We start from the raw sequence: 11,492 nt of genomic DNA, 5'->3' as shown, positions 1-11,492 counted from the left end.
TTGATTGATTGATTGATTGATTGATTGATCTGCTTTTTTCACTTTTAATTAATAGGCTAATACATAAAACATTTTCATTGCTGTTTGGTTAGGTCATACATGTTTTGTAACTTCTATTTTAGTCTTTCTCATTTAAGAGACTAATCTATAAAATATTTAATTACTTTCTTAAATGTAATTGGTTTATATATATAATTCTTATTACAGCTTCTGTTTGTTTTATTAGTCTTTTTACTTTTTCATTTTAGTTTTGATATTTTTATGAGTTACAAATATTGTCATGCAAGTTTGTTCTCAGATTATAATATATAAGTTTTGTCATTTTATTGTCCAATGTTTTTTATTTTCTAGGTCAAAACCACAGATTTAAAAAATGAGCTTCAAGAAGATGAGTTTGAGAAAAGTGTTCAAATGAGCACTTACCTAGTTGCATTTATTGTGGCTGAATTCATCGGTGTCAGTAATAATGTTTCTAAAACTATGGTATGTTGTGTTCTCAAAATCAATGTCTTGTGTTACAAATATTATGTAAACATATTGCATTATGGTATTTTATTTTATTTTTTTCCCAAATTTTGTGCAGGTGTCTGTGTATGCCATTCCAGACAAAAAGGATCAAGTGCAGTATGCTCTGGACACAGCTTGTAAACTGTTGAAGTTCTACAATACATTCTTTGACAACGATTACCCGTTAAGCAAGCTGGGTGAGACACCTTTCCTTAAAGAAACTCTTCAAAAAGGGATTATTAGATTTCTAGAATAGCTGGACATACACGCTAAAGTTGCTTTACAAATAACAAACCTAAAAGTGTTTATTTCTAGTGACATGACGTGACCGAATGTCCTTTCAAAATCAATAGATCTAGTGGCCATTCCTGACTTCCTCGCCGGAGCCATGGAGAACTGGGGACTAATCACATTCCGTGAGACGACTTTGCTAGTAGGGAGTAATTCCTCCTCTGTAGACAAGCAACTGGTGACCTCTGTCGTTGCTCATGAACTTGCCCACCAGGTAATTCACTTTATAAATAAAGCAACATTCTCATGACAGGGAAATAATAGTCATGTTTGGTGGCTGCTTTACCAGGGTGTGTGTATTTAAGTATTGTTTACATCCAGCTTTGATTACAATGTTGACCTACTTCAAGTTTTTTTCTTAAAGGCATAGTTCACCAAAAAATGAAGCATTTACTCACCCTCATGTTGTTCCAAACCTGTATAACTTTATTTCTTCTGTTGAACACAAAAGAAGATATTTTGAAGAATGTTGGTAACCAAACAGTTGCTGGTAGCATTGACTTCCATAGTACAGAAAAATATATATATATTGAAGTCAGTGGCTACCAGCACCTGTTTGGTTACCAACATTCTTCAAAGTATCCTCTTTTGTGTTCAACTCATACAGGTTTGGAACAATGTGAGGTGAATAAATGATGACCGAATTTTCATGTTTGAGTGAACTATCCCTTTAAGCTTTCACTCCAAATTTTTGGCACAAGTGAATGACAATAGTGATATTGACATAAAACATATATTATAAATGCTATGTCTAAAATAAATGTAATGTCTTTCAGTTCAGTTGAAAAGGCTAGTCGGAAATGCTGTGTGCATTATGTCATGTCCTGTTTTTCTGCTTTTCAGTGGTTTGGAAATCTTGTCACTATGAGATGGTGGAATGATCTTTGGCTGAATGAAGGATTTGCAACCTACATGCAGTACATGTCGATTGAAACTGTTTTCCCAGAACTTAATATAGTAAGTATTAGTCTTACTAAAACATTTTTTGTTTGAATGTAGTGTTGGGGAATTGAGAAGAGTCCTGGACTCTGAATAGAGTATTTTTACATGTATTAGGGATGCACTGAAATTTTGGCCGAAAATTGTCAGCGAAAAATCTGTGTTCAGTGCGCAGGTTTCACTCTCCCTCTAGCTGTCACTGCGCGGTGTGACGCTCCGCTCAACATTCCGCTCTATGAATGTGTGTTCTGTTGGGTTGCTCACAGCCCATGCGAACACTCCACTCAAGTACCGCTCGTGCTCCAAGAAAAAGCAACGTCAGCTCAAATAACACGCCAACATGACATTTCGATGTAGTATACTTGTTCCTGTTTGCAATAGCGCTGCTGTGCTGTAAAGTGGTGTAGTACAGCTGTACTGGGTAGTGCTGGTAAAATGACGCTAGTAATTTGGACAGTCACGCAAAAAAATGTGTTGTTCTAAATAATTTAGGGTGCTTTCACACCTGTAGATCGATTGCTTTGTTCCGAAACAGGGATTATAATTATTACAGTGTTGCTTTTTATTCTTGGTGCGGTTTGCTTTCAGACAGCGAAGTTTCTAAATGGACCAAATTTGTTCATACAAGTCACGCGCGAGTAAATTATTCTCTCATTGGTCAAAGTTCCATGGTTTATTTTCCGGGATTCCACATAGCTGTCAGGGCTGTCATCCGTTAGGATGGAACGACAACAGCTTTGCGGGCTTATTATTGGGTTTTTTGTAGCTGTCGTTATATTAATTTATCATTTTGAGCAGAAGTCCAGAATTCATAGGGGAAAACATTTTTAAAATGCACCTACTAGGAAGAAGAACAATAAGGCATTATAAAATGAAAAAGTGCACTTTGATTTTGAATGGCGAAGACGTGCTCACCCACAGACATTCACAGGTTCATTTTGAAGTATTAGCAAAACAACAAAGCTAATGCTTTTCACGGAACTTACGTAATTACCCATTATACATTGTGATATAGCCTGGTTCGTTGGTCCGTTAGATCGGATTGCATTCTCACTACAACCGAACCGCTCCAGAGTTCGTTTTCAATCGAGCCGAGACCACCTCGTTCAGGCGATCTCGGACCGATTGTTTTGGCGCGGATCCGAGCGTGATTGCCATGTTCACATATGCCCAAACGACCCGAGCTAAGGGGGGAAACGCGCCAGGTTCCGAAACAACAGGCCAGGTGTGAAAGCACACTAAGGCTTCATGTTGGGTAAAAAAGAATACATTAGTGTGTAATAATGACTGCAATCTTGTATACTTTACTTGACCTTGTTTTGATGTAAAGTAAATTGAGTTGAAGAGTCGATTCCATCGACTCCTATGGTGGGAACACCCTATTTGAATGTGTGTCATTGAGAATGTCTGTATTTGATCATGTGTCTTTCATTTCCAGGACATTGAATTCTTAAATGTTCGCTTTAAAGCACTGACCAAAGATGCATTGAACTCATCCCACCCAGTGTCTACTGTGGTGAGCACACCTGAGCAGGTGGAAGAGATGTTTGACTCTGTGTCTTATGAGAAGGTACGTTATAAATTACCTGTTGCTTGTGAAGTGGCTTTAATTAACCGTCTTTTTGGAAACTGGTACAATGTAATCATTTGTCATTGAGTGTTATTGATCATATAGCTATACTTAGAACTTGAGCATGTTTCTTGGTCTGACTTTTCATCCAAGGGGGCTTCAATACTGCTGATGCTCAATGCAACACTCACAGATGGGGAGTTTCGAAAAGGAGTGATTGAGTACTTACAAAAGTATAACCTATCAAACACTGAAAGTGAAGACTTGTGGAACAGTCTTTCCCAGGTCAGACCTTTTCTAAGTGAGATGAACTTACGATGCCTGCATAGTGATTGCATTCCATTATTTACGAAAACAAAACAAAGAGTTGTTTTGAGTATGATAAAGGCAATTACAAAATTAAACAATGCACTTTTACATAATGATGAAGCAACTGAGCTGACATCTGAGCCAAGGTTTTATTAGTGTGCGCTGACATCCATGTTCTCCATAGGTGAGCAAACAAAACTTAAGTGTATCTGAGATGATGAACACCTGGACTGTTCATAAGGGCTTTCCTCTAGTCACAGTGAAGAAAAATGGCACTCAAGTGACACTGACACAAGAACATTTCCTTCTGAATGCTGAAAACAGCACGGACGACAGGTAGAGGACTTTTACTGCAACTGTGAACATTGATCTAAAAATGTCTCATGAATTAGGAGGCTGTAGGCCATGAAAGCTGTTTTAAAACTAGCTTTCAAAAGTTTGGGCTCAGTAAGATTTGTTTTAGTATTATTAATATTTTTATACATTAATCAAAAGTGTTGCTTACTATTCATCAAAGAATCCTAAAAAATGTATTTCAGTTTCCACAAAAACATTAAAGGGATAGTTCACCCAAAAATTAAAATTTGCTGTAAATTTACTCACCCTCGGGCCATCCAAGATGGTAAAACAGTAAAGAAGATTTTTAGCTGAAATCATGGTCCTTGATGTTTCATAAAATGCAAGTCAGTGGCTATCGGCACTTTGAGAATCAAAAAAGCATATACAGACAAGACAAAAATAATACCTGTGGCTCCTGACTATATGTTGAGGTAATAATGTTGAAAATGATATTTATTTTCTTGCACAGACTGCAATATATCATCAGGAGCCACAGGTATTAATTTTGTGTTGCCTCTATATGCTTTTTTGATTCTCAAGTGCTGGTAGCTGTTGACTTGTATTTTATGAATAACCAAGGACTATGGTTTCGGCTAAAAATATTCTAATGTTCTACTGAAAAAAAAAAAAGAGTCACATACTTCTTGGAAAGCCTGAGGGTGAGTAAATTAACATAGTTTTGGATGAATTATCGCTTTAAGCAGCTGTTTCAACACTGATAATATCTTGTTTCTTGAGCACCAGATCAGCATATTACAATGATTTCTGAAGGATCATGTGACACTGAAGACTGGAATAAAAAAATAGAAAAAAAAAAAATCAATTTTAAGTTATTTTTTTTAAAAAAAGTTACACATTCTAATAATATTTCAGAATATTACTGTTTCTAATGTATTTTTGATCAAATAAATGCAGCCTTGGTGAGCATAAGATCGTTTCAAAAACATTTTAAAAAATCTTACCAACCCCAAACTTTTAAAATGTAGTGTGTGTCATGGGAAACAATAGTCTTGTTTGTTTTAAGGTGCAAACAACGTTTTAAACAAGGACTCTTATATTGATTAGAGTCAAAGTTCAATATTGCTCTATTGAAAAAGCAAGCTGTATGTGAACTCTGCCTCTCTTGATGTGGAATATTTATTGATCCACTTTTGTGTTACCCATAGCAGCTTGTGGCATATTCCCCTGACGTATGTAAATGACAGCTGTAGTTTTCTCAGCTCCTGCAAGCAAGTGTTCCATCTCAAGGACAAAACAGGTGAGGATTGTCCTCAGGACTGAGTGTACTGGCATAGACAGATGTTTCCAACTACTGGAAATATTCAGTAATATATTGTTTGTTGCTTTAAATCTTTTCCAGCCACGTTAAAGCTTCCAGATCAGGTGAAGTGGCTGAAGTTCAACTTCAGGAATGATGGCTTCTACATAGTGCATTATGATGAGGAGGGATGGAAGAACTTGATTGATGCTTTGAAGGGGGATGTGAATGTCCTCTCCTGTAAAGACCGAGCAGCTCTCATCAATAACATCTTTACTCTCTCTAGGTAGATCTGCATTTAATGGAAGTTATTAGACAAGACTTTCGAGAGCTGATGGTGCAGGATTCCCACAGTCATGGAAAACCTGGAAATAACATTTTATTAATTATGATTGTGGTTCAGATTAAAATATTTTATTAGAAACAATTATCTTTTGCTCTTTGTTTTGCAAATTATTTTTACAATAATTTAAATATAAATGTAATTATCCCACCATAAACAACTGGGTCAAAATTGATTGGTGTGGGTGTAGTACGTTTTCGAGAACATTTCAGTAATATAATACTGTAATACCCATCAAAACCAGCATGCAGAATTCTGCATTAAATTAAGTCCTTTTTTATTTTTTCTCTTTTTAAGATACACTACCGTTCAAAAGTTTGCAGTCAGTAATATTTTTTCTTTTGTGCTCACCAAGGCTGCATTTATTTGATCAAAAATACAGTAATACTGTGAAATATTATTACAATTAAAAATGACTGTTTTCTTTTCTAATATATGTTAAAAAGTAATTTATTCCTGTGAAGTAAAGCTGAATTTTTGGCAGCCGTTACTCCAGTCTTAAGTGTCACATGGTCCTTCAGAAATCATTTTAATATGATGACCTCTCATATGAATATGGCCTCTCTTACTATTATCAATGTTGAAAGCAGTTGTGCTGCTTAATATTTTTGTGGAAACGATAAATTTTTTTCATGATTCTTTAATGAATAGCAAGTTTAACAAAAAAAAATCTAATGCATCCTTGGCTGAATAAAAGTGTTAATTTCTTTAAAAAAAGTCTTACTGACCCCAGCGTTTTGAACAGTAGTGTATATTTTTCAGTAAATAAGTGAAAATAAAGAATGTACGCTTCATCTTTCCTCCAGTTCGGGCAAGGTGTCTTTCAGACAGGTCTTAAATCTAATGGACTACATCAGAAATGAGACCGAAACGGCTCCCCTGACTGAAGCTCTCTTCCAGCTTGGTCAGATCTACATGTTGCTGGACAAACGATCAGAGTTGACCTTGGCCTCTAGAATGACGGTAGGTACAGCATTCATCTACAACACCTTGTGTGGCTGTTGTAGTTAAATGGCTCTCTTTAGCCCCTTTCACACATACAGTCTTTACTGGTAAATTACCGGTAAATTACTGTTAAGAGATCATTTGTGAATAGGACCTTTTCAGAAATACTGGTAAATTTGTTCGGCAATTTACCGGTATGAGAAGTTGTAACATTATCAGTGAATTACCGGTAATGTGCTCTGTGTGAATGCAGAACAGGATTAGCGGTATACAGTCTATGGGTATGACAAAGCCACTGGAAGGCAAGCCTGCAACCTTTAGCTAGGGATGGGCGTATCGATCCTAAAGTATCAATATATCGATACTGATGCAAGTATCGAAAGTATCAATACTCTAATAAAAAATATCGATACTAAGTTGTTTTTTTTTACCAATGATTTATGATGTAATGATGTAATGCGTACAATATGCATTGAATTTGACGAATAACCTATGTTAGCAAATAATTGTGTAGGATAGAACTATTTTCCTGCTCTTCTGAACACACGCAAATGATGCAAGACAGAACCAATCAATCACAGAGAGCATTCACTCACTTCTGACAATGTATTCAAACAGGGCTGCGTTTCCCAAAAGAATCAGCAGAAACCATTGATGTTTTTGGGAAACGCAGCACAGAACAATGAGGACAGAACAGTTTATTTCACATTGAACAAATTGAAATTGTAGCCTATAGTTTGTGCAATTACTTTTAGTTAAATTGAATGTTAAAAGTTCCTATTGATCATGTTCTATTCTGTAATGTTAGTATAAATCATACACTGTCAGAATAAAAAGGTTGCTTTTTTTTTGCACGCGACAGCCTGTCACTGGCAGTCCCTTATGAAAATGAACCATGGTTTTACTAAAGTGAAAGTAGTTCAACTGTAGTATTTGTAGATTTCCATGGTTACCACTACAGTAAACATATTTTAACCATGTGTAAACAAAAATATAACCTAATAAGTTGCAATTAAGGCGTATTGAATGTTAAAATGCATTTCAATTATAAAGTTAAGTGGGTATCATTACCCATTTTACTCTTAGTAATTTAATAATTTCATAAATTTCATAATTTAAAAGTTCAGTTTATAAGTATCGTATCGGTATATCAACGATACTGGCCTTTAAAAGTATCAGTATCGTATCGAAAACAAAATAAGTGGTATCGCCCATCCCTACCTTTAGCCAAAAAAGTGTAACCGCTAATGCTAAACTGCGATACACAGGGAAGGTGACCAGAGGCCATTGTATAATTGGCTGAGGTGCCTCACGTGAAGTTAGCTGTTACGCTTTTTCCAATGGTAAGTACTCCAGATCCTCACATCTCCTAATAATAACAGACCAATCGCTGTTTGACATCAAAGTACCACGAGAGCTATAGAGAGCAGACCGACTCCGCATGCTTTCAAATCCCTCTCGAGGTAATTTGATGTCAAACGCCGATCGGTCTGTGCAGCACCGCTTCAAGTCCAACACACCTAATCCTCGAGTATGAGCAGAACGCGCTGACGTAAGATGTATACACTGGGCCAGTCATAACATTTTGAAACTGATGTGTGAATGGTGCTTTACCGGTAAAAAGAAAGAATGTCATTGCCTGTGTGAACGGCGCATTTTTGTATTTAGTCGTTATTACGCAATTTACTGATATTACTGTGTGAAAGGGACTTTTTATTTCATCTTATAAAAAACATATTTAGTGCTAAAACTTGTTTGAATGTTTTTTTTGGAATTCAATCTTTGCAGAGTTACATTGATGACCATTTCGGAAGTTTAATGGCGGGTCAGTCATGGAACCTGGAATCTTCTGTGTCAAAGATGACGCTTCGTTCTGCCCTGCTGGAGATGGCATGTTTCCTTAACATTCGTAACTGCTCAACACAGGCCAAGCATCTGTTTGATCAGTGGTTCACTTCCAACAAGACTTCTCTGTAAGTTTGTGTGGTGATTGACCCTTGGCTGAATTATTTGGATTGCTCTTCATTAACTACCAACTTGTCTTCTAATCTTGTGATTTGCAAAAAGGAGAAGTTGTCTAAAGTTCTTGACTTTTGTACTCTTCACTGCAGTATTTCATGAGAACAGAGGAACGTCTTGTGATATGCCTTGTTGTTTTAGGATTCCCAGCGATCTCATGAGAACAGTCTTCAAAGTTGCTGCTCAGACAGATGAAGGATGGGGTAAGCTTCTAGACACATATAAACACTCCATCAATGACCAAGAGAAACACAAGACACTGGAAGCTTTGGCAAGCACTCAGGATATACGGAAAATCATTTGGTAAGGCCGGGCAGCATGTTCCGTTAGAGGGAAAATTCTTTTGAGATGTCAGTACAGACATACCTGAATTTAATTTGTCTTTCCCTTTAAGGATTCTACAGAAAAGTCTTGATGGAAGTGAGATTCAAACTCAAGAATTTCCTTTGGTGATCAATGCAATTTGCAAGAACTTTGCTGGCTACCTCTACGCTTGGGATTTTGTGAAGGAGAACTGGGATAAAATCACTCAAAAGTGAGTGGTGAACTTATATTAAAAGACAAAAACCTGGAGGAGGGTTACTTAAATATTTGTTTTTTAGCGACATTTTGAATCCACACATTTATTCTAAATAATATGCAGAATATTAATAACAAGGTATAACGACAAGGTATAAGGTCATGAAGATACCTTAAACAGTGTTTATTTAGAGGGGAAAGGTCATAGATGTTTAAGACCTGATATTGACACTATATATATGATTGAGTCTTGAGTCATAATGTGCAATTCATATGAACAATGAAAAGTTTTTTTTTTATAAATTTTTTTTTTTTTTTTTTTTTTTTTTTTTTTTTTTTAGAAATTAATAGTTTTTAATTGTTCAAAAGTGATAGTAAAGACTTTTACATTGTTACAAAAGATTTCTATTCCATATAAATGCTATTCTTTTGAACTTTCTATTCATCAAATAATTCTGAAAATATATCACCGTTTCCACAAAAATATTCAGCTGCACTATTTTCAACATTGATTATAAGAGATGTTTCTTGTGCACCAAATCAGCATAGTAGAATGATTTTTGTAGGATCATGTGACACTGAAGACTGGAGTAATGGCTGCTGAAAATTCAGCTTTGCCATTACAGGAATAAATTAAATTTTACAAACATTCAAATAGAAAACAATTATTTTAAATTGCAATAATATTTCTCAATATTACAATTTTTACAGTATTTTTGATCAAATACATGCAGCTTTTTAATGATCATAAGAGACTTATTTCAAAAACATGAAAATCCTTAATGACCCCAACCACATTCATTCAGTGTATTTAGTATGCACATTTGTAATTTTTTAGTACGGCAAATAAAACCCTGATAAAAAAGTAAATGCATTTTTGTATGATGTAGGTTTTGATTTGCATGTAGATCCTTTGTTTTTGTTGAACTGATATATATATATATATATATATGCAAAATCAGTATATATATGTTTATTGTGCATGTTAAAACATTGAGTGCACAATTTAATGTTGTTTCTTTTCCATTTTTGTTTTCATGCAAGGTTTCCTGTTGGATCCTTTGCCATTCAGAGCATCCTCATGTCCGCAACCAGTCAGTTTTCCACAAAAACACATCTCACAGAGGTCTGTTCATCCCCAAAAAAGCATAGCTACGATTAAATAAAAAACAGTAAAGTTTTACTTTGTGTATTTGTACTAGAGTAATGTTTTTTTTTTTTCTCATCCAGACCCAGAACTTCTTCACTTCTCTGGGGACGAAAGGTTCTCAGATGAGGATCGTGCAGGAGGCCATTGAGACCATTAAATTCAACATGCGATGGATGGAAAAGAACTTGAACACGCTCCAGAGATGGTTGTAGTGTGAGGAAGAGACGGCTCCTCTCTCGTGCCTCTCACTTCCTCAGGTGACGTCACCGGGAACATGCAGGTGTGAGTGATATTACCATCACAACAGCCAGAGCCATAAATATACCATGTTAGGACAAACTCAAGACAGAAGGGCAGATTTACTTGGACGTAAAGGGCCGTTTAAAAACATTTCGGTAACACTTTCTATGAAGCCCATATTTATAATACATTATAAGGGTATTCTTAAGGCATTATAATGAATGCATAATGCATTATAAAAACCCTTATAATATGTTATGTCATATACAATGGATTATATTTCTCATAGTTATAATGTATTACCTGGCATAGACGCACACCCATACACCATAGCCTGACGTGCACCTCTCCAAAAATCTAACAGCGCGCCAATTCTACACTCAAATAACACTCCACACCTAACCACTTACAAGATACTGTGCAGATCTTAAATAAACAATGTCAAGATATATAGTCCATTATAAATGTGAAAATAGATTTTATATGGTGTTCATTGTGTGTTATAAATCATAATCTTAAAACTTATAATCACAAATGCGTAAGCATTATAATGTATTGTAATTGTTGTTATGATCATTTATAAGATGATATAACATATTATAAAGTATTTTATAATGCATTATGCATTCATTATAATGCCTTAAGAATACCTTTATAATGTGTTATAAATATGGGCTTCATAGAAAGTGTTACCAACATTACTTTTCAGGGCGTCTAATAGGGAATTTTCTTGAGTACTCCAGTGAGCTGTGAAGTAGCCAGAAGCTTGCCAGATATCTGCCTGAAAACATTTAGCCTTAAATACTAGCTTATGTAAATGAACAAGTCTGGTTATTAATTGTAAAGCATATGTATATATATCCTCCCAAGTTCTCCAAGAAACCGTACAGTCAGCATATGATTTCCTTTGTCATAACTTTAGTGTTAGTTGCTGCTTGGGGAAGGTTGATGCGTTGTCTTTTTGCTGTTCTTTTGGGGCCCAACTCAGTATGTGTATGGGTCTTGCCTCAAGCACTATTTGCACTACTCAAAGATTCCGCTTGCTCAGGGCAAATCTGGTTGT

General features: G+C 35.6%; 1 protein-coding gene across 1 annotated transcript in view; it reads left to right on the top strand.

Moving 5' to 3' along the window:
• lnpep (leucyl/cystinyl aminopeptidase) overlaps positions 1–10,629 on the top strand; it is a 16,078-nt gene extending 5,449 nt beyond the window's left edge. Inside the window, exons 7-18 of the mRNA XM_016238325.1 lie at positions 1,642–1,755; positions 3,176–3,307; positions 3,461–3,592; positions 3,801–3,952; positions 5,122–5,213; positions 5,316–5,499; positions 6,363–6,519; positions 8,290–8,474; positions 8,662–8,823; positions 8,915–9,055; positions 10,084–10,165; positions 10,270–10,629. Coding sequence (XP_016093811.1) covers positions 1,642–1,755; positions 3,176–3,307; positions 3,461–3,592; positions 3,801–3,952; positions 5,122–5,213; positions 5,316–5,499; positions 6,363–6,519; positions 8,290–8,474; positions 8,662–8,823; positions 8,915–9,055; positions 10,084–10,165; positions 10,270–10,401 — 1,665 coding nt within the window. The 3' untranslated portion in view covers positions 10,402–10,629. The remainder of the gene's footprint in view (positions 1–1,641; positions 1,756–3,175; positions 3,308–3,460; positions 3,593–3,800; positions 3,953–5,121; positions 5,214–5,315; positions 5,500–6,362; positions 6,520–8,289; positions 8,475–8,661; positions 8,824–8,914; positions 9,056–10,083; positions 10,166–10,269) is intronic.
• Positions 10,630–11,492: the final 863 nt, after the last annotated feature.

Source organism: Sinocyclocheilus grahami, unplaced genomic scaffold (assembly GCF_001515645.1).
Source record: "Sinocyclocheilus grahami isolate Dianchi unplaced genomic scaffold, SAMN03320097.WGS_v1.1 scaffold535.1, whole genome shotgun sequence".
Taxonomy (NCBI): domain Eukaryota; kingdom Metazoa; phylum Chordata; class Actinopteri; order Cypriniformes; family Cyprinidae; genus Sinocyclocheilus; species Sinocyclocheilus grahami.
The sequence above is the reverse complement of the archived record's forward strand: the minus strand, read 5'-3'. Positions and strand labels throughout refer to the sequence as shown.